Source organism: Schistocerca nitens, chromosome 1 (assembly GCF_023898315.1).
Source record: "Schistocerca nitens isolate TAMUIC-IGC-003100 chromosome 1, iqSchNite1.1, whole genome shotgun sequence".
In the NCBI taxonomy this organism is placed as follows: domain Eukaryota; kingdom Metazoa; phylum Arthropoda; class Insecta; order Orthoptera; family Acrididae; genus Schistocerca; species Schistocerca nitens.
This window is the reverse complement of record NC_064614.1, coordinates 436,236,283-436,262,534: the sequence shown is the minus strand read 5'-3', so window position 1 is coordinate 436,262,534 and position 26,252 is coordinate 436,236,283. Positions and strand designations below refer to the sequence as shown.

The 26,252-nt window shown below is 44.2% G+C and overlaps 1 protein-coding gene across 1 annotated transcript in view; it reads right to left on the bottom strand.

Annotated features, from left to right (window-relative positions):
* LOC126252797 (probable cytochrome P450 49a1) overlaps positions 1-14,981 on the bottom strand; it is a 120,856-nt gene extending 105,875 nt beyond the window's left edge. The window contains exon 1 of the mRNA XM_049953770.1: positions 14,806-14,981. Within this exon, the coding sequence (XP_049809727.1) occupies positions 14,806-14,981 (176 nt within the window). The remainder of the gene's footprint in view (positions 1-14,805) is intronic.
* Positions 14,982-26,252: the final 11,271 nt, after the last annotated feature.

The following is a 26,252-nucleotide window of genomic DNA, read 5'->3' as shown; positions in this document are numbered from 1 at the left end:
TTCGCAATGCTGCTCAGAGGGATCACCCAGACCAAAAAAAGCTCGCATGTCAAAGTCAAAAGTGAAATGCATGCTTGTGTGCTCCTTTGATTCCAAGGGAATTGTTCATAAAGAGTGGGTGCCTCCTGGACAAACAGTTGACCACCGTTACTACAAAGAAATTTTAGAAAGACTTCGTAAAAGAGTTCTTCGTGCGTGTGCCAAAATTGCTGATAATTGGATTCTGCATCACGATAATGCGCCATCCTATACAGCTCTGTCAGTGTAGCAATTTTTAACCTCAAAACAAATTTCAGTATTACCACAGCCACCTTATTCGCCAGAAATCGCTCCGTGAGACTTTTTTTTTTTTTTATTTCCAAGAGTCAAAACGGCGGTCAAGGGTCACCATTTTCAAACAACACAAGATGTCCGAAAAGCTGTGACGAGGGTCTTGTAGAATATTACGGAAGATGAGTTCCAGAAATGTTACCATCAATGGCAGAATCGCTGGAAAAAGTGTGTGCAATCAGAAAGGAACTGCTTTGAAGGAGACAACACTAAACTTGACTAAAACGGTAAGCAACATTGTTTTCACATCAGTCTCATTACTTTATTGTCGCACCTCGTATGCAAGAACCCTCGTATTTACTTGTTTCGATTCTTAAAAAGGTTTATAAAATTGTTAACATTATACTTTGCTTACTCGACCACTTGTGTCTAAAAGTTGCTTCACCCAAAAAAATTATTTGATGTTCGTGTGGGATTAGTGGGGGTAAGGGGGGAGGTGACAAGTTAAAACTCTACACCGGGTGCCAAGCTACCGAGCCTCGTCCCGTGATAGGACGGCTCCGGAGTGGGCTGCCTGTAGCTGCCGCGACTTACCGACGAGCGGCAGGAAGCGCCAGGCGTTTCCGACGAGCGGCAGCGCGCGCGGCCCCGGGATCTGCGCGAAGGGCCGCGCGCCGCCGCCCACCCGCGCGCTCGCCGCCCCCGCCGCCCCCACCACCGCCTGCGCCGACGCTCTGGAGCTCATGCCGACGCGACGAGACGCTCGCAGGCACAACCCGGCACTGCCGACGAGTAGAGCCGCCTCGCTAGGCTGCTTCCTTCCTTCACTCACGTGGCGCTTACCCTGTGAAGAAATGGTGAACAGTGTCCTTAAAAGTATCATTGACTGGTTTTCTGCGAATGGTCACGCCCTCAAATTTAAAAACACGTAAGGTATTCAGTTCTGAATGTCTAACGGTGCTATGTCAATGATTACACATGATAAGGAAATAATAAATAGGGTGGAAATATCAAGATTCTTAGGTGTCCATACTGATAACAATTTAAATTGGAAAAGGCTCATTTTGGAACTCCTAAAACAACTTCGTTCAGCCAAATTTGCACTTAGAATCATTGCAAACCTTGGGGAGAGACAAACTAGTAAGTTACATATTTTGCATATGTCAGTAATGTTGAATGGTTCAAATGGCTCTGAGCACTATGGGACTCAACTGCTGAGGTCATTAGTCCCCTAGAACTTAGAACTAGTTAAACCTAACTAACCTAAGGACATCACAAACATCCATGCCCGAGACAGGATTCGAACCTGCGACCGTAGCGGTCTTGCGGTTCCAGACTGCAGCGCCTTTAACCGCACGGCCACTTCGGCCGGCTCAGTAATGTCATAATGGGATAATGTTCTGAGGTAACTCATATTTAAGAAAGAAAGTCTTCATTGTTCGAATATGTGCTGTAAGAATAACATGTGGTGATCATCCGCGATCATCTTGTAGACATCTGTTTAAGTAGTTGGTCATTCTGACTATTGATTCACAGTATATTTACTCGCTTGTGAAGTTTGTTGTAAATAATCCACTACAGCTCAAAAGGAACAATGATGTACATAATTACAATACCGGAAGGAAAAATGACATTCATTGATCTACGTTGAGATTGTCTTTAGCACCAAAAGGAGTGCACAAAGCTGCATCATAAATTTTTGATCACTTACGCAATGATTTAAAATGACTGACAGACAGGAAAGTAAAATTTGAAAACAAACTGAAAAAGTTTCATCTTGATAACTCCTTCTATTCCGTAGAAGAATTTCTATCACTGTAACGTGTAAAACATGGTCTGTAGGAATTACTGGCGGAGGTGTCCAGTGACCAAACGATTGGACGTCTCTGCCTTAAGTTTGTCGCGAGCAGCAGGTACAAAGAAATATTCCTGCTGGCCAAGTAGTCGGCTCTTGTCCACAGCCGCATGAGATAAGTCCCAGTGGTGGCCGTCACAGCATCATCTAGGTTGTTGAATAGTGAACTAATACTCAGCATGTGTTTGGCAACCCTTGTGGTCGTATGTGTTGTGATTATTCTCTGAATTTTACTTGAATATTTGAGAAGATTCAATATGATAGGTGTTTTCACTGGGTGGTTATTTCCTTGATGCAAACTGATCTGTTGATTGCTTGGTGACAGCTCCTCTGACCTCTGAGCGTTTGATACAGTGAGTGTGTGGATGCCAGGTGTTGGACATGCAGCTACCAGCACGGCTGTAGCTGGTGTAGCTCTCTCCCGGATAGCGCGAGCACAGTTACCCACCTATTGGCAGACAGTGTGTGGATCAAGATTGTGAGTGTGTGTATGTTCAGAAGGAATTAACTAGCAATACACGACCTCTGGCCTAGGGTGCTGCGTGTGGACATTGGAACATGAGCAGTTGGGATGTATGAGTGTTTCAGTGATCTCTGACATCTAACCGTGGCGACTACAATTACGGAATGGAACATGGTTTAAGTGTGTGGTGTTTATTGCTTTTGAATACAGTCCAGTGTACTCTGTTTTGCATTGGAAAGGTGGAAGTGGTATTCGTTGTTGTTACTGTACAGTCATCTGGTAGACCCTTCCTCTTCCTCCTCTTCTTTGTCCTGGTGTACCCGAGAGACCAACTTAGGGATCACACAGTGCTTTAAAAACACAACTGCAACATCAAATTCCCGATTAATCAATTTATTTTTGCCAGTAGTGGTATTGCAGGCACACACGACAGTCCAACCCCTCCGCAGATTGTTTAAGGACATAGCATGCAACTGATTTGAAATCTGAAATTCTCAGCTACCTCCAGTATATGGACTTCCTACCAAATGACCTAACTGTGCCAGTGTCCACCAATAGGAGGCCGGGGAAATAAAGTCTCGAAGGGGGGAGAGTAGGGTTTGGAAACCAAGCAGTTGAGGGATCGAATCCCACCAAATATTCCAGCCCTTGTATCCACCTATTGAAAGCCAGGGAAAACCATCCCACACAGAGGGTATCAAGTTAATTAATTAGTCACTCAAGCTGATAGAGTGAGGGAATATTTCCAAGATGTCCACAGCCTTGCACTTTCTGAAGGTCTGGGGATTTGCCGGGTATCTGCTGCTTTGTTCAGGACAAAGGCACATGACAGACTATACCTACTCCTTGTCGAATGCCTTAGTTCCATCTGCTACAGGTTTCTATAGTAGTAGAAGTGTGAGCTGTCGATGCGCTACTACTACTGACTCATTGAGAGGTGATTGCTGGGTTAACAGGCTGCGATAAAAATCCGTAGTCCGGTTGCAAGGTTTATGCTTAATACTTGAAACATCAATCGTTATTAATAAAAGATAAAACATAAATACCAGGAATGGAGAAAAGTGATATTATAGAGAGCTACCAGCGCCATGTCTGCATTAGCTATGAGGGAGGGAGGAGCGGAGGGGGATTGAATCGAAGACAGTTTGGGACGACATTTTTGTCTATGTGTTTTTGCAGACATTGGTTCACATAAACAGGAAGTAACCACTTGAGACGGAGACAGAAGGGGGGGGGGGTATAGAGAGATTCAGGAAGTGAGTCTGATATAAAATTTCAAAGTCACGCTGCTTCCTGATGTTTTGTTTTCGGAGGATTAGCGGTGTCCAGCAGCTGCGGTGGTCCCTGACCAGTGGCATGCATGGTGTCATGTGATCGGCCTGGCAGTCTGATATGATTGCCCCACCAGATATGTTTAGCGCTATCTGTGACAGCGTAATTACTTGTGGTGAGTGTATCACGACGGTATTCCTTGCATGATCAGAATGGAAAAGCACCTCATTTGTTTAATATTCCATAACGCCTTGCAACCACAAAGTGTTTAAATAAACATTATTCCATACACTGCAGTTAATTTCCTGACAAATTATTGAAATAAATAAATAAAAATACCATATCCTGTACTCTGCTTTGTATCTCATAAATTACTTAAATAAACATTACTCCACAGATTGGCTTACCTGACAGAAATTGTTTAACATGGCACGGAGTAGGTTTGGGATACAATCAGGATAGATCTCGTAGGTGGATCCACTGCAGTGTAATTATGTAATTAGGACATGTAGTTACTGGATGTGAGCTTTTCTCGCCAAATGAAAGAGAGATCCCTCCCCTGCAAATTGAATTTTATAAATAAACAATATATCCTTTGTTGTGTAATTGATTTCAATTTCATATCATGAGATCCTTCCTCTCCAACACATGTTGAGTCTTTCTCCTGCCAGCTTCGATATGGGGAAGGGGAGGGGTGGAGTGGGGTAGAGGAGGGGTGGAGTGGTGTAGAGGGGGGATTTCTTGGGGATTTCTCAGGAGGGGGAGATGATAATTAATTTATCAATTTAATTAATTAGGAAACTGATATGAAAAGTGTGCTTGTATCAGCGAATGAGAGGGGGAAGGTTGGGGATTTTACAGAGGGCTGGGGGGGAGGGCAAGGTTGAGGGAGGAAGGTTGAAGATTTCTCAGAAGGATGGATTATCCCCATGGGGTCATAAATCAACCCATAGGGGGTCATAAATCAATTAGCATAACAATAGTTTAAGGGGAGAAGGAAGGAGCTATAAATCAATCAAGGTTTTCCCTGAATGTATGCTTTCTCCTGAAGTAGGTGAACTACAATGTGCGGCAATATGAACATGACACCACTACTAAGGTGATTAAATGCTGAACCTAAACCGCACTTAGTAAAATTGCAGTCAATTATTAAATAGTTTATATTTTTATCAAATTTTAAGGTTGTATATTATCACTGTGCAACAATGAAAATGTGAATCAAATGAAAATACCCATTCCTACCATTTCTAATGTGCTGATCGCGAATATCACAAAGAGAATTAAAATTAGCTCAAGTTTTCATTTACACTGTTTTATTATGGTGAGGTAATTATATACAGATTTTTATCTTAAGTTTAAAATCAAATATTATAATAGTTTGTAAAAGTCAAAATAACTAGTAACAATGGATTATGTTATTGTCCCTGGTCTTACATGTGTGCAATATTTTGGATGTAAACATTTTGATACCAATTTTAGTGATCTTTTTGTCTCCCTCCTCTTCAACTTCAGTGACTTTATTAATGCTTGTAATAATTTTTGCACATTTGTTTCCAGATTAACTACCAGCTGTTCAAGTTGACTGCTATTGAAGTGAACAAAAATGCCATGAGTTTGTGTTAACAGTGTTGACACATTTTGCTATGAGTGTGCAGAAGTGATATTTGCTTCACAAAAACAGCAAAGAACTCAGTTGATTAAACAAGCTTATAATTGTTATATTGGGTGTAAAATAGATGATCAGATTAAACCCTGGGCTCCACATGTGATCTGCAACACTTGTGCCAATGACCTCAGGAATGCATGGGAAAGGACGTTCAATACCTTTTGCAATGCCCATGATCTGGCGTGAGCCAACTAACCATGTCAGTGACTGCTACTTTTGTATGGTTCCTCCTATCAAGAAGGGAATATCTAAGAAGAAGAAGCGGACAGCGATCTATCCTAACATTCCATCTGTCATACTTCTAGTTCTACATGGGGAAGAATTGCCAATACCTGAACCACCGACACAGTACGAGATTGCTTCCGATGGGGATTCTAATTGTCCTGAACCAAGTACATCACAAGATCCAGAGTCTCTTCCAAATATATCATCCACTGATTATTCACAAAAATTGTCTCAAAATGAGTTAAGTGATCTCATCAGAGATTTGGAGCTCTCAGAAGCTAAGGCTGAGATTTTAGCATCAAGTTTGCAGCAGCGCAGTTTTGTGGAAAGCAATGTAAATGTTTCATTCTACTGCAGAAGAGAGCAACAATTCACTCCTTTTTTTAACATGCAAGATAGTCTTGTGGCATGTGTGGACATAAATGGTCTAATGAAGGCCCTCAGAATTAATTTCAACCCTGATGAGTGGAGACTCTTTATTGATTCATCAAAGTTGAGCTTAAAGGCAGTGCTTTTACATATTAGTAATGAGCTACCTTCTATTGTAGTTGGGCACAGTGTGCATATGAAAGAGTCATACCAAAACTTGAAAATTTTACTAGAAGCCATCAAGTATAATGACTCTCAATGGCAGATTTGTGTTGACTTGAAATTGGTTGCACTGCTATTAGGTATGCAGTTAGGGTATACTAAATGTTGATGCTCCCTCTGTGAATGGGATAGCAGAGCTAGTGCATCTCATTACAGTAAACATGAAACCAGAAAATCTCTTCAACCATGTACAAAGAACATTAAGAGTGAACCTCTAGTAGACCCTAAAAAGAATCTGCTCCTGCCCTTGCACATCAAATTGGGTCTCATGAAAAAATTCGTTAAGGGAATGGACAAAGATGGTGACGCATTTGAGTACTTAAGGCAAAAACTCCCTTACTTAAGTGATGCCACAGTAAAGGAGGGAACCTTTGTAGGCCCACAGATTCGCATGAGAATGTTTTAAGACAGTCTGTTTACAGTTCTTAGGGAAAAAAATTACAAGGAGACTGTAGATAATTTGTTGTCATCTTATGAAAAACTTGGTTGCAACATGTAATTGAAAATTCATTTGCTGGCCAGTGAGGCCGTGCAATTCTAGGCACTTCAGTCTGGAACCGCGTGACCACTATGGTCGCAGGTTCGAATCCTGCCACAGGCATGGATGTATGTGATGTCCTTAGGTTAGTTAGGTTTAAGTAGTTCTAAGTTCTAGGTGACTGATGACCACAGACGTTAAGTCCCATAGTGCTCAGAGCCATTTGAACCAAAATTCATTTCTTACATAGTCATCTTGACTTCTTCCCCATAGATTGTGGTGCAGTAAGTGACGAACATGGGAAGCGATTTCATCAAGATATTGCCAGATTTGAGAAGAGGTATGCCGGAAAGTGGAGCTCTATTATTTTAGCAGATTACCGCTGGACTGTCGTTAGGGATGTTCCCAAGTATTTGTATAAATGTCAAGCCCAGCGAAAACCGTCATTGTCTGAATTTATCTCTGAACAAAGTATGTAATCCTATATACTGTACATATGGATATTTAACATTTGTAATCCTTTATATACATTTGTGACCAGGTAAGTTACATATTTTATTTTGTGCTTTACATAGTTCTGGTACAAATTAGACTTACGAAGTATTGTCATTCATGTAATATTATCTTCATTTTTTCTTAATATTTTACTTTTGTACTTCCAGAATAGCACTGAAATTTATCAATGCACAACATATAATATAATTCAATTAATTATTCACTTAAAATTTGTTATACTGAATCTTGGAAAATGAATGCATATTTAGTTAGTGAGTTATTTATACAAAAATGTAGATTACTTTTTCAAAATAGTAGAGCTAAATATTTATGAAGATGATGATTTTGTATCATTTTATACTGAAATAAACATAACTAACTCAAAATCATGCAATTTGCACAGTTTCGTTTCAAATTTATTGTTCAATGTTATTTGAGATACAGTCATTTTTCAAAATTGTGTAATAAAATTTTTAAATTTTTTAAGCTCTCTATAATATTACTTTTCTCCATTCCTGGTATATCTATTTTATCTTTTATTAATAACGATTGATGTTTCAAGTATTAATCATAAACCTTGCAACTGGACTACGGATTTTAATCGCAGTCTGTTAACCTAGCAATCACCTCTCAATGAGTCAGTAGTAGTAGGGCATCAACAGCTGCAAATAGCAATTGTAAGCAACTAGTCTGCATTCGGCAGAACACCCGGAAGCGTATTGTTTATCTCCACCTCTATAAATACATTAAGGGCGAAGAAAAAATGCCACACTTGTAATCCTCATGTGATTCCTCCTCCAAATTCAAGGCAAAAGCTTATCTAGCGAAATCGAATCGGTTACATTTTGAAAACACATTTATAAAAACGAGGAGCTGGCAACACTGTCAAATCGTGCATCGCATGAGAATGTACAGAGGAACATGTATCATCCGACACTACCATACCAGCTGTCGTAGTTCACTGAGTAGACAGCTGAAGCATCACGCCCACATCCACCATGGATCTAATATTCGAATCCCCATCAGGTTCATTTCTTTTATTTTCTAGTCGTTCGTTCCCGGGTTCTCGTCCTTCACAAGCATGACATAGTTTTGGTACAGGACACTAGCCTATCACATGACAGTGGAATGCATTAAACTGAAAGCATATTTCTACTAACAGCAAAGAGCAGAACTATAACTGATCCTATCAAGTTCTTGTAGGGCGGCTTCCCGATGGCATACACAAGTGACAAATACGTCATTATGTCTTTGGTGCTGGGTGCATCCGATAGCCAAGCTGCTGCTGCCCATACATATGCTCCATGGTACTCTCAGAGGCACCTTTTCGACAAGGATGTATTTTGTCGCCTGGAACAACGCCTTTGGGAAATCAATAACCTTCATCCACAAGTAATGGACAGAGGTCATCCAAGGACTAGACGGACTCTACAAACAGAGGACGTGATGTTTGAAGCCATTCACCAATCACCTCGGCGAAGAACCGGTGATGCTGCAAGGCAGTTCCTGATTTATCAAAGATTTGTTGTTCAAGTGTTGCAGATGAAGAACTGCATCCATATCATTCCACATTAATTCAACACCAGCGGCCAGAAGACTGCATTCAACGAGTACAGTTTTATGAATAGCTTTTCTACCAAGTGGAAGAAAACTAACATTTTAGATATGGGAGATGACAAGAAGGGGCAGTCAAAGAAAGAGATACTTAACTGTAACCATGAAATTCCATCGTGTGACACAGCCGTGGCAGGTAGGGTAGATGGGAATGGAAAATAAGGACAGTGCGGCATCAGTGCTGTGCTCGCCAGGAGCGGTTGGTTGGGGTTGGTTGGTTTGGGGAAGGAGACCAGACAGCTTGGTCATCGGTCTCATCGGATTAGGGAAGGATTGGTAAGCACGTCGGCCGTGCCCTTTCAGAGGAACCATCCCGGCATTTGCCTGGAGTGATTTAGGGAAATCACGGAAAACCTAAATCAGGATGGCCGGACGCGGGATTGAACCGTCGTCCTCCCGAATGCGAGTCCAATGTCTAACCACTGCGCCACCCCGCTCGGTCTCGCCAGGAGCGTGAAATAACGTGCACTTCGACAGCAGTCGAGCCAACCACAACAGGCACGTTACAGCTGAGCGGGGGTCGCGCAAAATCCCACGGACGTAACTGGTGAAATAAGCGCAGTAGAGTGCATGTTGTTCAGTCACCGCATGCTCATTCTGTAGAAGGGTCCAAAGATCGAGACACGATTTGTCCCTGAACCCTTAAAGGTAAGTGACTGTCAGTCCTTTGACCCAGACTATCGTGTGAGTCTTGGCTGCAGAGAAACACGATTTCTCCAGGCGAATGAAAGCGTATGGTTCGACAACAGATGGAGGGGCGCGGGGGAAACAGGCGACCATTTGCTGCCCCAGTGTCCAGAACTCACAAGCGTCAGAGCAGGTCAGGCGATGGGTGTCATCGTCCACCGAGAGACAGTAATGGCATAAAGGAGTGTCCATTAAATCTGTCACATGTAAACGCTGGTTAGTGGCGAATTTTCCACAGGTGACGTGATAGCATGTCGCTCGGACGCAAGTTGGCAGGACAGCTGATGAAGATTGCGCCACACCTCCGTCCACCTCGTTAATGGATACTTGATCTCAACGTCGTTACAAGGTTCGCCACAGAGTAACTGAATGTAGAAATCCATAGGACGTGGTGTGCTCGTACATGGGAGGCCAGTGCGGATATAGCTAAGATCCACAAGAAGGACAGACAGATGCGAAAACAGAGGCGTAACATATCCTACTGACACCAGTGGGGAGGTGGAGGCTAGCCTACGAAGATCCATGAGGTGTTGGGTGAGTGAGTTCCCTGTCTGAGACCACCGTTGGTGCATGATGTTCAGATTTAAGGCTGCCGCATTACATTGGACGTTGGTGAGTTCAGGTCCCCTGCCTTTCCGGGGAAGGTGATGATGATGACGATGTTTGGTTTGTAGCGCGCTCAACTGTGCGGTCATCAGCGCCCATGCAATACCCCAATATTTACGCAGTCCAATTTTTTTGACAATCCAATCTAGCCACTGTCACGAATGATGATGATGAAATAATGATGAAATGTCGAGGACAACACAAACACCCAGTCCCCAGACAGAGAAAATCTCCAACACGGTCGGGAATCGAACGTGGGACCCCGTGATCCAGAGGCAGCAACGCTAGCCACTAGACCACAAGCTGCGTGTCATATTTGAGCGTGTCATATTTGATCTTAAAAATGTTACCGGTTGTCACGAAGTAGCCCAACGCGACCTGCAGGCTGGCGTCATCGGGAGGACCTGTGCTAGGTGCGCCTTCTTGGAAACTACATGCACATTCAGATATTCCACTTGTTGCAAAGCATCAAGGCAATGGAGGTGATGTATCTTGGAAGGCACACCAGAAGTCTTCTGCTGCGGTGCAACAGATGGTGGACATAAAGATGATGTCAAAGTATCGGAAGCACTGGACACAAGATAGAGGCGCCAGTTCTTCTCAAATGAGTCCATGGCCAATTGGCATCGCCATGGCCTTGGCAACACCAAAGCACTGCCTGTCGCGTCGCCGTACGTGGAGATCAGATCAAGTGCACGTGTGCTCTCTTCCCAGCGATGGACCAACAGTAAAAGGTCATCTGCATACGCTTGACCGAGCGAGGTGGCGCAGTGGTAAGACACTGGACTCGCATTCGGGAGGACGACGGTTCAATCCCGCGTCCGGCCATCCTGATTTAGGTTTTCCGTGATTTCCCTAAATCACTCCAGGCAAATGCCGGGATGGTTCCTCTGAAAGGGCACGGCCGACTTCCTTCCCCATCCTTCCCTACTCCGATGAGACCGATGACCACGCTGTCTGGTCTCCTTCCTCAAACCAACCAACCACCCAACCATACGCTTGACAGCGGAACGTGTATTGCTGCAGGGCGAATCCCGACAACTGCGTCACAAGACTCCCAATAAGTGGCTCCAAGGCGAGAACATAGAGGAACATCGATAGCGGGCATCCCTGATGTAAGGTATGTCGGATCAGTGCCAGCCCAGCAATATGACTGTTAACCTGGACAAGGAAGAGGGCGCTGGTCTAGAGACATGGTAGAGTACCAGTGAAGGGAAACCATCGGCTCCATGACAGCAATGAGGTAACCATATCGCACCTGAACAAAAGCATTGTCAAAATAGATGGCCACCAATGCTGCACTGATACTGCACATAGCTGCTAGAGCAGTCATGTCATGACTTTCACAAGTGGTCATCTCGGCGTTGATGGTTCCACCTGGCGTCACTTGTAATGTGGATATTATATTCGGAAGGAGCCAACGACATCGTGTCGCCAAAATACGTGCAAATATCTTATAGTCGGCAAAAAGTGAGGTTAGGGGACGGTAATAGGCAACTGTATTCCTCTGTGATGGCTTGTAAATTGGGATGATAATGCCTTCAACAAATGGCATTGGTGCTGTGGCGGCTGCCGACAACAGTTGATGAAACATCGTAGTCAGCATTGGCGCCACCAAATCCTGGAATGCCCAGTAAAATTCCACAGGAAGACCATCCATCCTATGCGACTTGTTTGCAGCATCCTTCGCTGTCGCATCCTTAACGTTATCACAGTTGAAGTCCTCCATCAGTGTTTCCACTTCGATGCCTGAAATAGTGCTAATAATGTGGGTCAAAAACACCTCCAAATCATGAACGTCATATTGTTTGTACTGGTAGATGTGGCTAAAGTGTTTCACAAAGCCAGCCACAATACCAGCCTGGTTGGTGGCCCGTTGCCCCCCACGAGTGACAGGCTCCAAGACCAAATGTTGCCGGTGGTGCTTCCTTTCAATCACAATCTGGTGCATTGAGGAGTCTCCCTGCCAAGCCATATCTTGACAGTGAGACCTGAGGACCACTGCCTGCAATCTGCGATGGGTCAGCGCAATTATGTGAGCCTTTATTCTGTTATGATCCAACTGAATAACTGGAGAGGGTGGTTGCATATCAAGGTCACGAAGCGTAGTGAAGCAGTTCCGTGCAGACACTTCCCTACCAAACTCCATCAAGATTCGCCGCATCACAGGCTTGGTGCAGTCCAGCCACCGAGCCATCATTGTCATATATACTGGACACCGGCGTTCGCACACTGTCCAAACCTCTGCTACACGCTGCCAGCAGTCAGGATTGGTAAGGCGTGTGGTGTTTAATTTATATCGCACACGACTGCACCACACCACCTTCTGTGCGAGGAGGATGGTGCCGACGTATGCACAGTGGTTCAAAAAATGTTCAGATGTGTGTGAAATCTTATGGGGCTTAACTGCTAAGGTCATCAGTCCCTAAGCTTACACACTACTTAACCTAAATTATCCTAAGCACGAACACACACACCCATGCCCGAGGGAGGACTCGAACCTCCGCCGGGACCAGCCGCACAGTCCATGACTGCAGCGCCTCAGACCGCTCGGCTAATCCCACGCTGCTATGCACAGTTGTCTGAGAACGCCAAGGGGCAACGATAACCATCGATAAGACCCTGGAAGACGTAAATCGAGGCTACTCGCAGAGTGACCTGTCTGATATCTATAGTCTTGTGCATCACCATGGCGAATCTCCCACGTGTCACGCAGTAAAAGGTCTCGGACGACAAAGCGCTTTCCCTGGCAGGAGTTGAAGTGTTGTTGTTGGTCGTCCCAATGTAAAACACAACTGAAGTCACCGCCAAGCAGACAAAGTTCATAGCGGCCAAGAAAGGGTGGAGTGGTCTTCTCAGAGTAAAATTTAGCTCTGTCCCTTCTATAGCCAGAGTCGGCGGGGCATACGTATACACACTACTGACCATTAAAATTGCTACACCAAGAAGAAATGCAGATGATAAACAGGTATTCATTCGACAAATATATTGTACTAGAACTGACATGTGATTACATTTTCACGCAATTTGGGTGCATAGATCCTGAGAAATCAGTACCCAGGACAACCACCTCTGGTCGTAATAACGGCCTTGATGTGCCTGGACATTGTCTCAAACAGAGCTTGGATGGCGTGTACAGGTACAGCTGCTCATGCAGCTTCAACACAATACCACAGTTCATCAAGAGTATTGACTGGCGTATTGTGACGAGCCAGTTGCTCGGCCACCATTGACCAGACGTTTTCAATTGGTGAGAGATCTGGGAATGTGCTGGCCAGGGCAGCAGTCGAACATTTTCTGTATCCAGAAAGGCTCGTACAGGAGCTGCAACGTGCGGTCGTGCATTATCCTGCTGAAATGTAGGGTTTCGCAGGGGTCGAATGAAGGGTAGAGCCATGGGTCGTAACACATCTGAAATGTAACGTCCACTGTTCAAAGTGCCGCCAATGCGAACAAGATGTGACCGAGACGTGTAACCAATGGCACCCCATACCATCACGCTGGGTGACACGCCAGTGTGGCGATGACGAATACACGCTTTCAATGTGCGTTCACCGCGATGTCGCCAAACACGGATGCGACCATCATGGTGCTGTAAACAGAACCTGGATTCATGCGAAAAAAATGGCGTTTTGCCATTCGTGCACCCAGGTTCGTCGTTGAGTACACCATTGCAGGCGCTCCTGTCTGTGATGCAGCGTCAAGCGTAACCGCAGCCATGGTCTCCGAGCTGATAGTCCATGCTGCTGCAAACGTGGTCGAAATGTTAGTGCAGATGGTTGTTGTCTTGCAAACGTCCCCACCTGTTGACACAGGGATCGAGACGTGGCTGCACAATCCTTTACAGCGATGTGGATAAGATGCCTGTCATCTCGACGTCTAGTGATACGAGGCCGTTGGGGTCCAGCACGGCGTTCCGTATTACCTTCCTGAACCCACCGATTCCATATTCTGCTAACAGTTATTGGATCTCAACCAACGCGAGAAGCAATGTCGCGATACGATAAACCGCAATCGCGATAGGCTATAATGCGAACTTTATCAAAGTCGGAAACGTGATGGTACGCATTTCTCCTACTTACACGAGGCATCACAACAACGTTTCACCAGGCAACGCCGGTCAACTGCTGTTTGTGTATGAGAAATCGGTTGGAGACTTTCCTCATGTCAGCACGTTGTAGGTGTCGCCACCGGCGCCAACCTTGTGTGAATGCTCTGAAAAGCTAATCATTTGCACATCACAGCATCTTCTTCCTGTCGGTTAAATTTCGCGTCTGTAGCACGTCATCTTCGTGGTGTAGCAATTTTAATGGCCAGTAGTGTACAATGGGAGTGCCCATAATGGCAAATGCCATATCCCTCGCAAATGGCAGGTACATGATGTCTTCAACTGATACGTCCTCACGAACGCCACTCTGCGTGCAAGGTCGTCACCAGGAGAGGCGTAAGAGGTGTAATCGGCCACATCCGGCAGGGCGGCGAAATGCATCTCCTGGAGCAGCGTGACGTCAATGTCGGAAGGCCAAATCATTTCCCGCAGAAGGTGAAGGTACTATGTTGTTACGATTGAAGCTGTGGCCCACAATGTGGAGGAATCTCGCCGGTAGCCAACAGAAGGGTCAGCCGACAGCGCCGCTCGCAGGGTGTCCCTGGAATCCACAGCTGCTGTCGCAGGCACGCGCGCGGGGTCCGATGCGTCCTCGACGACGTCGCTCCATGCCGATGTCGTCGGCGCCTCAGATATGTCCATACTATGCATCGCAAGCACTGCCTACGGTGGCAGCAGAACAGCCGACCCGCCTGTGGGGCGGAGTTTATCCATATCTTCAGTTAGCGCAGGCTTCGCTCTTTTCACTGCTTGACAGTCTCAAAGTAACATCGCAGTCCTTATCATCTTCAGATGTCACCAAGGCGTCATCAGGGCTATCGGTCACTGAATCACGGATGGAATGTGTGGCGTCACGGTCAGAGGTCGTGCGACACCGCTGCTTGAGCTTCTTTGGTGATCGCTGCTTGCTTCATTATCGGAAGACAGGGGAGATTCCCAAAGTTCCGGCACAAAAGCCGTCGTAGGAACGATGAGTGTTGAGGGAGCGTCCGATACGGCGTCGGCAGGTGTCGATTTTGTAGGAGTTGGGTGGGACGCAGGAGCCTCCGTTTCTTCGGTCGCAGCATATGGGTGTATACTTGGTGGCATTGGCTCTGTTGGTAGCCGTCGCCAACCAGTAGGCGGCGAAGTGAGGGCTGCCGCATAGATGACAGGCAGTACTGTTCGTGGTGTCACTCTAGGCGTCTCAGCGGGCGGCTGGTAGTGATGCGCCGTTGTAGGTACTCCGAGCGGAGATGACCCTCGTTGCGACACCCAGAGCAGGTCTTGGGCTGACCATCGTATGTAACGTTCGCGCGACACCCATTGCAGTTTCCGTAGGACAGCTCGTGACATCGAAGGTCTATCGTGATCTGATGCACCTCGTTTAAAGTGAGGTACATACTGAACTGCACCCAGCATTCTACGGTGTGATCGTATAGCCGGAAGGCCGCTATGATCTCTTCCTTCGGCGGCTCGAAAAGCAGCTGAAACACGCGTATGGTACGCCGTACGCTCAAGGTCACATGCGCCACCGTTTCCTCGCCGACGTTTCCGTCAACATGACAAAACCGTAAACCATGTTGAGCAGGTTTCAAGATCCTGCCACCGGCCGCATTTTCAACGACCTTCAGCGGTTCTAGGCGCTACAGTTCGGAACCACGCGACCACTACGGTCGCAGATTGGAATCCTGCCTCGGGCATGGATATGTGTGACGTCCTTAGGTTAGTTAGGTTTAAGTAGTTCTACGTTCTAGGGGACTGATGACCTCAGCAGTTAAGTCCCATACTGCTCAGACCCATTTTTTTTCAACGACCTTCAAATATACGACACTGCCGAGAATGGAAAGGTATATTCCCAGTATGTCCGATGGTGGTATCTGTACCTCAACTCGGAAAAAGAGTTCTATTTCCAGCGCTTTGGATCGTGTATATTGACTGTTATAGGAGAATCGAAGTGTTCTTTCCTGAAGCGGTTGGCCACCATCCTGCTCACAAGCAAGCGGAATCTAAGTCCGCAGAGTATACGAGGTAGGCTGTGCGCTTTGCAGATGGAAAAACAGCGCGCGTCCGCACTGCTCGGCTTCTAAAGCCAAACTGCTGAGCTAATGGGGCAGCGCTGGCACAGTGCAGAGTTCATGCTACGTGTTCATGGCTGCGCTGCAAGCAGCTACACCCTTGCCAGAGCCTTGTTTTTAAACTGCATTTTCTATTAAACCTATTGCTTATATATATATATATATATATATATATATATATATGTGTGTGTGTGTGTGTGTGTGTGTGTGTGTGTATACTAAAGTTGCCTGCTCGCTTCTGTCTTCATATTCGGCTTAATCTTAGGAACTACTGTGTGGATTTTGATCCGCTTTTCACTAATAGGAAGGTTAATTCTAGGGAAGAGGGGTCTGAGCACTAAGGGACTTAACACCTGAAGTCATCAGTCCTCTAGAACTTAGAACTACTTAAACCTAACTAACCTAAGGACATCACACGCAGCCATGCCCGAGGCAGGATTCGAATCTGCGATCGTAGCGGTCGGATTCTAGGGAAGCTTTATGTACACAAGCTATAAATATTTCGTGGAAAAAGGGCTGAACTATGATGATTTAAAATCCTCTACTAATAAAGCGGCATAGTTGTGGCAATTCCAGACAGCAACGAAACTTGAGAAGAACGCGAGTCGGGCCTGGTGGTCTAGTGTGAAGCGTGTGACTGAAAACCCCAAAGTCACGGGATCGAATTCCGGTCAGTACACTGATTTTTTACTTTTTTTAACCTAATATTCACCTCTCAGTGTTGCAGACATTCTCCAGAAGCTAACCGTGAATCGGCTTCCATGCTAAACTATAGGTCTCATTTTTTCATAGTAGAACCTAAGCCGGGCCCGATAGTCTTATCAACCGGCCGCTGTGGTCGAGCGGTTGTAGGCGCTTCAGTCCGGAACCGCGCTGCTGCTACGGTCGCAGGCTCGAATCCTGCATCCTGCCTCGGGCATGGTGTTTGTGATGTCCTTAGGTTAGTTTTTTTTTTTTTTGGTCTAGCAGTAAAGCGCTTGTTTGGTAACCGGTCGGACCCCGGGCTTTTATCACAGTTTTTCATTCTAGCAGTCACTTCTCAATGATGTGAAGATTCGCCAGAGACGAAACGGAAAAGAAGAAGAAAAAAAAAAAATGCGAAGAATGTCACCCATGGCTGACCGTTCAAATGACAGCCCTCTTTGTCCACATCATTGTCTGATCCTAACTAAAACACTTTCGTAACATTATTAAAGCAAAATAGATACTTGGACCTACTGTTTAAGAAAGAACAGGACACAGTGGAATAGGAAAAGGGGATTAATGTGACGTGGCCAATTCGGTGGAAGTGTTTCAGTTGACAATCGCTGAACATCATGTCATTGTCGTCATTTTTACGTGGTTTTTTGTTTATTTGTGTACTCTGTGACTTAGACATAGTTCATAATAGCTTAGTGTTTGGTCTAACGGTTTTATGCCTGCGTGTATACTTGTATTTGGGATTTATGAGTAATATACGAAATTGCAACCACAATAACTAAAAAATAAAATAATTTTTAATAGCCATAAGCGGACACGACCATATTTAATATACGAGGGTTGGAACTTAAATAGTGGCAACTACGTATTTACAGCTCGTACAAAATAGATACTTTTTTCAAAGTTTTACTGACCATCAAAGTAGTCATCAGTATTGTGTGTAACCCGTTGCCAGCGGTGTAGAAGTCGTGGGACACTCTTAGCAGTGCCAGTTGTGTTGACAGTTAGAGCGGCGCGGTCTATTGCCTGACGAATCTGTAGCAGTTCTGAAGCGAATTCCGTGAAGTGTTTCCTTCAGTTTAGAAATCGAGTTGACCTCACGAGGGCTTAAGTCAGGGGAGTGCAGTAGGTGGTACAGCACTTAGCAGCCCTATCAGTGAAACAAATCAGTAACAACTTGCACTGTAGTTGCTGGAGCAATGATGGTCAGGTCCTGCAGAAAGTGTCATCACTTCTGTCTCTAACCTGGTCGTAGGTTGTGTTCCAAAAATGAACAGCATAGCGAAAGAAGTGACGACACTTTCTACAGGATCTGAAAATTATTTTACAGGACGATGTGTGGATGCAAGGTGTTACTGATTTGTTTGACTGATGGGGCTGCTAAGAGCATCCTACGACTTCCACATCGCTGGCAACGGGTTATATACAATGCTGGTGACTTCTGTGAAGGTCAGTAAAACTTTGAAACGTATCTATCTTGTACGAGTAGTTGCCACTATTAAAGTTCCAACCCTCGTATGTTAAATCTATTTATTCGCTTACACAATATACTTTCGACAATATTTTCAAACCTGCTACAAAATTTCACTGAAGCCTTAATTTGTTAGTCTTTTTTACCCTTAGTACAGTCATACATCATTTTCGACTGATGTATTTGAGTTTTAGGGCATATATGACATGGAAGTATGTACCTAAATCGTAATATGAAGTATAATAATGAAACAGTGCAGTCTGAGGGATTAGGTCAGTCAGACACCGTAACAGGCATACCGCTAGCAAATTTGCTCATCAGTTCGTATAGATTTACCAGACTTACCGTTCCACCTTCGTACATTCGTTACTTTCATATGAATGTCAATGCGTCGCGTCAGTGCTACAACTATCAAAAATTGTAGATTTCCTCGTTTTAGCGCGCGGGCGCACACACACGCACATACACACACTAAGAAACACAAGTGAGATTCGCATAGTCAACTCCCGAACAGCTCGAAAGAGGTACATTTACTGCACGTTACGTACGTCGGAGATAGGAGCTTATCGTATGTTACCTGTATTCGCCGCAACGCTCTAGACCAGGGCTTCACAACATACGTGCTCGCGGAGCAAGCTGTGAGCAGCAAGGCGCGAGTACGGAGCAGCGCGAGCACGCTACCCCCACTCCCGGGCCAGAGCGGAGAGTGGGGAGAGTCACGTGGGGCACACAACAGCTGCCGTCAGTCAATGTAAATCCGCGGCCACCTGCAGGGATATCACTCACAAATTATTACTGTGAAAAGTGAAACAAATAAAGGAGAATGTACACGTGCCACATAATTTTATTAGCTTAGTGTATGCCTCTACATTCGTATTAATTTGTGAACTGTTACACAATAAAAGGTGTCACTGAAGTGTGGGATTCTCTGTTATCTTGTACTTTTTGCCCTTTACAATTGCGTCTATGTTCGGAGTAATTGTTCTTGTGCATCGTAGGCGCAGCGTGCAGTTTAAATTTCGATCAGACAATGCGTTTCTCAGGCGCGTCTTGTTACATTTCATTGCAGAGAACAGCTATTCGCAAACATACATGGAACCGAACATTGATATTATTGTAGCTGCCAGTTTGTGCAAATGAGGAAATCTATCCTGAGGGAAGTGTCTGTAAAATTCCAAAATGTTTTTCTTGTTCTGAAATTTGTCTCTGTATTCTCTGTCACACTGCAGGTCAATAATTTCTAGTTGCAGCTCAGGACGAATCTCTTCAATATTCGCTGAATATGGAGAGGAGAACAGATCAGAATCACTGTCTAGTGCTGTCAGATCTTGAAAGCGTTGATCAAATTCTTCCTTAAGGGCAACTAAACTATGTGAATAACGTTCACAGTCTTTGTGAACATCTTGCATGGATGATAATTTAGGAAAATGAGCTAGATTTCCTGTTTCCAGCTGACTCACCCAAAGTGTCAATTTCATTTTAAAAGCTCGTATTCGATCTATGAAATGAGTAATTAGCAGATCTTTACCTTGTAGTGAAATGTTCAAAGCATTCAGATGGCTAGTTAAATCTGCTAAGAACGCGAGATCACATTTCCATGAAGGCTCTTTCAATTCAGGAACACACATGTTATTTATTTCCATGAACATATTTATCTCATCTAATAGGCAAAAAAAATCGATTTAATAATTCGCCACGACTAAGCCAGCAGACCTCGCTGTAATAAGGCAGGCTACCATACTGGCTTTATACATCCTCAAGAAAGCATATAATTTGCCTGTGTTGTAGCCCATGCTTCCTTATATAATTGGTTGTACGAACAACAACACTCATCACATTTTTTAGAGTGATACTCTTTGCACGTAAGTTTTCCTGGTGGATCACACAGTGAACGCCCCTTATTTCATTCGGCACGGTCAGTTTTTGCATTTTCTCCTTCAACAGCGCAACGAAACCTAATTTTTCCCCTGTCATCGCTGGTGCACCGTATGTAGACACTGAAACTAAAGAATTCCACGACAATCCTATATTTTCAACACTTTTTTCAACACTACTTAAAATATCACCTCCGGTTGTAGTGTTCTTCATGGCTACTACATCGAGGAGCTCCTTCCTCACCTGAAGATCTCTATTAACACCTCTAATAAATATGGAAAGCTGCGTTGTTCCAGTGATATCAACACTTTCGTCCAGAGCTAGAGAATACGCCATAAAATCTTTATAGATATTTGAAAGCTGGCTCTGGACGTCGTCTGACATGTCCTGTATGCGACGCATAATGGTCATGTTAGATAATGGCACAATCCGAAATTGTTCGACTTGAGATGGACACAAATGTTCCGCTGCAACTACCAAACATCTTTTATTAAATCGCCATCAGTGAAGGGGCGCAGGGATTTTGCTAAAAACAAAGCAATTTTGTAGCTCACTCTGAGAGCTGCCTCAGTTGATTTCTCTTCGTCATCCAGATCTTCTTCGGATAGCTTCCTTTTAAGTTTAATAACTTCCTGTGTACGATCTGGTCCATCACATTTTCCACTTCCGTAGTCTTTCGCGTGGTACGACATATAATGTCGCTGCAAATTAAATTTCCTAAAAGAATTCAGCGTTTTGTGACATACTAAACATTTTGCAACACCATCTTTTTCTGTAAACAGATACAATTCCTCCCAATGGGGGTTGAACGGCGAAAGCATGGTTGGGGTTACACAACGGCGACTTGACATGATTCTTAACCAGCGAAGTGCCTGTTAGAGTTGATCGTAGTACTTTTAACGTTACACAGTCGGCGCGAATTCAATAGGCACGCTGCGGTCCTATTCATACGTGCGCGCATTTCCCCTCCAGCCGGCCGCGGTGGTCCCACGGTTCTAGGCGCGCAGTCCGGAACCGTGCGACTGCTACGGTCACAGGTTCGAATCCTGCCTCGGGCATGGATGTGTGTGATGTCCTTAGGTTAGTTAGGTTTAAGTAGTTCTAAGTTCTGGGGGACTAATGACCACGGCAGTTGAGTCCCATAGTGCTCAGAGCCATTTGAACCATTTGAACCATTGCCCCTCCCTCCCTACTCCGCGACCTTGCACCTGCTCGCGAGCTCGTGCATGAGCAGACGCGAGTGCAGGCGCTCAAAAGCGGCCAGTTGTTAAGCCCTGCTTTAGACGTTGCCGTTCCATACACCGCCAACGGGCTCCGTGCGCAGCAGATACCTCACGAACAGGATGAACGCAAAGGAATAAGTGACAAGAGAGAGTCCACCGCTGTTGTCTCATTTGAACGGAGAGATTGTTTGCTGTTACGCTTTGCCTTATTGGCACTTCCCTTTTCTTTTTTAGCGTGAGAGCTCCCAATAGTTGCGAAGCCAGTCAACGGCTGCGTTCGGTCACACTCAGCGGCGCAGTTCCGCCGTTCGCTTTCGCAATGTGTGCGTTTCTATTCGATCGACACACCGGTACGAAATTCCTGCCGCGAACGTCTGCCACTTCTATTACTTACATAACTGGCAAAGCTCTCAACGGAAATGTGTGCCTTGCATGTACTGTGTCCTGGCTACAAGTAAATGTAAATAAAGGGTTACAACGGGAGTCTCTGATGCGTTAAGCGGAGATGCTGAAGTGAGCTCCATTGTACTCGAATACACTTTTACGTTTTTCCTCCGCAGAACTGACGTGTATCGGCCGTTACTGATTTCACTGCGACGAAACTGATAGCATTTTTTTGCCTGACCCAATCTGCTGCACTCCTTTCCGCACTATGAAACATGACACAGTCTTGAAATAAGTAATTTGAAATTTCCTGGCAGATGAAAACTGTGTACCGAACCGGGAAGCGACCCTGGGAACTTTGCCTATAGTGGACACGCGTACTACAGAGTTTTAATCTGCCAATAAGTTTGAAATCAGCGCATACACTGCTGCAGAGTGGGAAAATTAATCCGAAAAGAAGTCATTTTCTTTCATGAAGCTGTTTTTTATTTTTTTTCCTCAAAACATGTGGCCATTTGTGTCGTATATTTTGAAACTCGCAAACCTACTCATTAAAACCCAAAGGGTAATTTCTGTTGACCTAGAATTATGAAGTTTGGAACAATAGAGGTTTTACAGTACAAGTAAAAAAAAAAAAATAAGGAAACTGTTAATCTGTAATTGTAGCAGACGGAAAAAATATTTCTATATCTACATCTACATCTACATGGATACTCTGCAAATCACATTTAAGTCCCTGGCAGAGGGTTCATCGAACCACCTTCACAATTATCTATTATTCCAATCTCGTATAACGCGCGGAAAGAATGAACACCTATATCTTTCTCTACGAGCTCTGATTTCCCTTATTTTATCTTTTGGTGATCCTTCCTCCCTATGTAAGTCAGTGTCAACAAAATATTTTCACATTCGGAGGAGGAAGTTGGTGATTGAAATTTCGTGAGAAGATTCCGTCGCAACGAAAAACGCCTTTTTGCCCGCATCTCGTGGTCGTGCGGTAGCGTTCTCGCTTCCCACGCCCGGGTTCCCGGGTTCGATTCCCGGCGGGGTCAGGGATTTTCTCTGCCTCGTGATGGCTGGGTGTTGTGTGCTGTCCTTAGGTTAGTTAGGTTTAAGTAGTTCTAAGTTCTAGGGGACTTATGACCACAGCAGTTGAGTCCCATAGTGCTCAGAGCCATTTGAACCATTTGAAAAACGCCTTTCTTTTTATGATGTCCATCCCAAACCCTGTATCATTTCTGTGACACTCTCTCCCATATTTCGCGATAATACAAAATGTGCTACCTTTCTTTGAACTTTTTCGATGTACTCCGTCAGTCCTATCTGGTCCCCACACCGAGCAGCAGTATTCTAAAAGATGACGGACAAGTGTAGTGTAAGCAGTCTCCTTAGTAGGTCTGTTACACTTTCTAAGTGTCTTGCCAATAAAACGCAGTCTTTGGTTAGCCTCCCCACAACATTTTCTATGTGTTCCTTCCAATGAAACCCTCTAACAGTAAGGTGAAGTTTCCTGACATAAACGGTAAGGTGGGGTTGGATCAAACCCCACCCTCCAAATATCGATTTTTCGTGGTAAAATAAAAAAAAATGAATAATGGGAAAAAGTTTTATTATCAATTAAACACACATAATATTTGTTATAACAACAAGTTTTTTTTTATTTTTATAGTCAATAAGTAAGAATATAAAGTACTTTGGAAAAAATAGGAACTTGATTACAAAAAAAATACCTTAATAGAAATATTCTCTATAAAATTATTGAAAACATAGTAGAAATCAATAGATTCAGTCATCAACTAGGAACTTGAGTGCTTTAGAAATTCTAAAGATAGGAACTAAATGAGAAACATCTCTTGTAGAAAATAATTATAGTGTCAGCAGTTTCGAAATATAAAGTTCTCAATAATAAATGGCTTTGTACACATAATGTAATAGGAACAAATAATAAATGTATAATGTTATCCTGGAAACGATCACATACACCCCTGAAAATACATATTTGGCCCAATTTATCACATCTCAGTTTCTTTACAGCCAGGGCATATAATAACTTTATGCTCCCCACATATAGAACGATTACACTTACTACAAAAAGCATTCCCCTTCCTATCTTATGATCTGTCACAAAAATCACATCTTCTTTAGTGGCTGTGCTTGGGTAGGCTTGTCTAATTCGATTGGTTCTTTTTCTACAAGTTTTCAATAGACGCACGGAGCTCACGGGGAAGATGTGTGTTATTCAACCTCTTTTCCATAAGAGGTTTTGTCAAAGATAGCGCAAGATTTTTGAGAAATGATATTCTCGCATCATTTGAAAAGCTGTTCATTTGGTATTGCTTTTGTAATTGATAAAACTTTTTATAGCAGTGATGTCTAAAATAGCATAATAGTACCGCATGGGCCATTTTCTCTATCTTCTTTTTGTGGTCCTGCTGTGGCAAAGTATATCTAATACATCGACCCCTCCTTTAGTTAGATTGTAGAACTCCACAATTTCAGGCGTATTTGATTTTTCATTTATCTCTCCAGAGAAGTGCATAGACGATATCAGTAAAACCTTTTTATTTTTCTTTGGGGTAAATGACACCAAAGTTTCGTCGTCCTGGTACATAATTGTTGAAGAGTCTACTGGAGCGGAAAGCAGCATTGATGGTGGTATTTGCGGTTTGTTCCTCCTCAATGTACCTACAAATGTGAGTTTCTTTTGGAGGAGGGCGTCAGTTTTCTGCATCGATATTGTCGCCATCCTCTGACTCAGCCTCCTGTCGGAGAAACTCGTTGCATATCTCCTCAGGAGTTCTAAGGAGTTGATGCGCCATTTTAGTAAGATACTAGAAGAGAAAACAAAACTTAGATCTAATATAAACATCAATATGGAATTGAATCCTCCCCACAAAAGAAACTAATAAGTGTGACGTAAACAGTAAGGTGGGGTCGGATCCAACCGGAGCGCGGGTAATGTAGGTTTCGGATAGAGAGGGTAGCTGCAGGTCACTCACCAGACTGACGTGGCCTCCTCGGCGTTCTCGGGACGACTGGCTGGTAGGGTAGCTGGAACCACAGAGCTCTCAGAAAAGGGAGTAGGGAGTTATAAACAAAACAGACCCGCTGGGGTCGGATCCAACCCCAACTTTACCCCTAGAGGGTTAAGTTGTTCGTAATTGTAATACCTAGGTATTTAGTTGAATTTACTGCTTTTAGATTAGACTGATTAACGTGTAACCGAAGTTTAACGAGTTCCTTTTTAGCACTCATGTGGATGACCTCACACTTTTCTTCTAAATCGTTTTGCAGTTTGTTTTGATCTTCTGATGACTTTATTAGTCGATAAACGACAGCGACATCTGCAAACAACCGAAGACGGCTGCTCAGATTGTCTCCCAAATCGTTTATATGGATAAGGATCAGCAAAGGACCTATAAGGCTACCTTGCGGAACGCCAGAAATCACTTCTGTTTTACTCGACGACTTTCCGTCAATTACTACGAACTTTGGCCTCTCTGACAGGAAATCACAAATCCAGTCACATATCTGAGACGATATTGCATAAGCACGCAATTTCACTACAAGCCGCTTGTGTGGTACAGTGTCAAAGGCCTTCCGCAAATCCAAAAATATGGAATCGATCTGAAATTGCTTGTCAATAGGACTCAGCACTTCACGTGAATAAAGAGCAAGTTGTGTTTCACAAGAACGATGTTTTCTAAACCCATGTTGACTGTGTATCAAAAAATGGTTCAAATGGCTCTGAGCACTATGGGACTAAACTTCTGAGGTCATCAGTCCCCTAGAACTTAGAACTACTTAAACCTAACTAACCTAAGGACATCACACACATCCATGCCCGAGGCAGGATTCGAACCTGCAACCGTAGCGGTCGCGCGGTTCCAGACTGGAGAGCCTAGAACCGCTCGGCCACAACGGCCGGCCGACTGTGTATCAATAGACCGTTTTCTTCGAGGTGATTCATTATGTTCGAACACAATATATGTTCTAAAACGCTGCTGCATATCGACGTTAACGATATGGGCCTGTATTTTAACGGATTACTCCTACTACCTTTCTTGAATATTAGTGTGACCTGTGCAACATTCCAGTCTTTGGGTACGGATCTTTCGTCGAGCGAACGGTTGTGTATGATTGTTAAATATGGAGCTAATGCATCAGCATACTCCAAAAGGAATCTAAATGGTATACAGTCTGGACCAGAAGA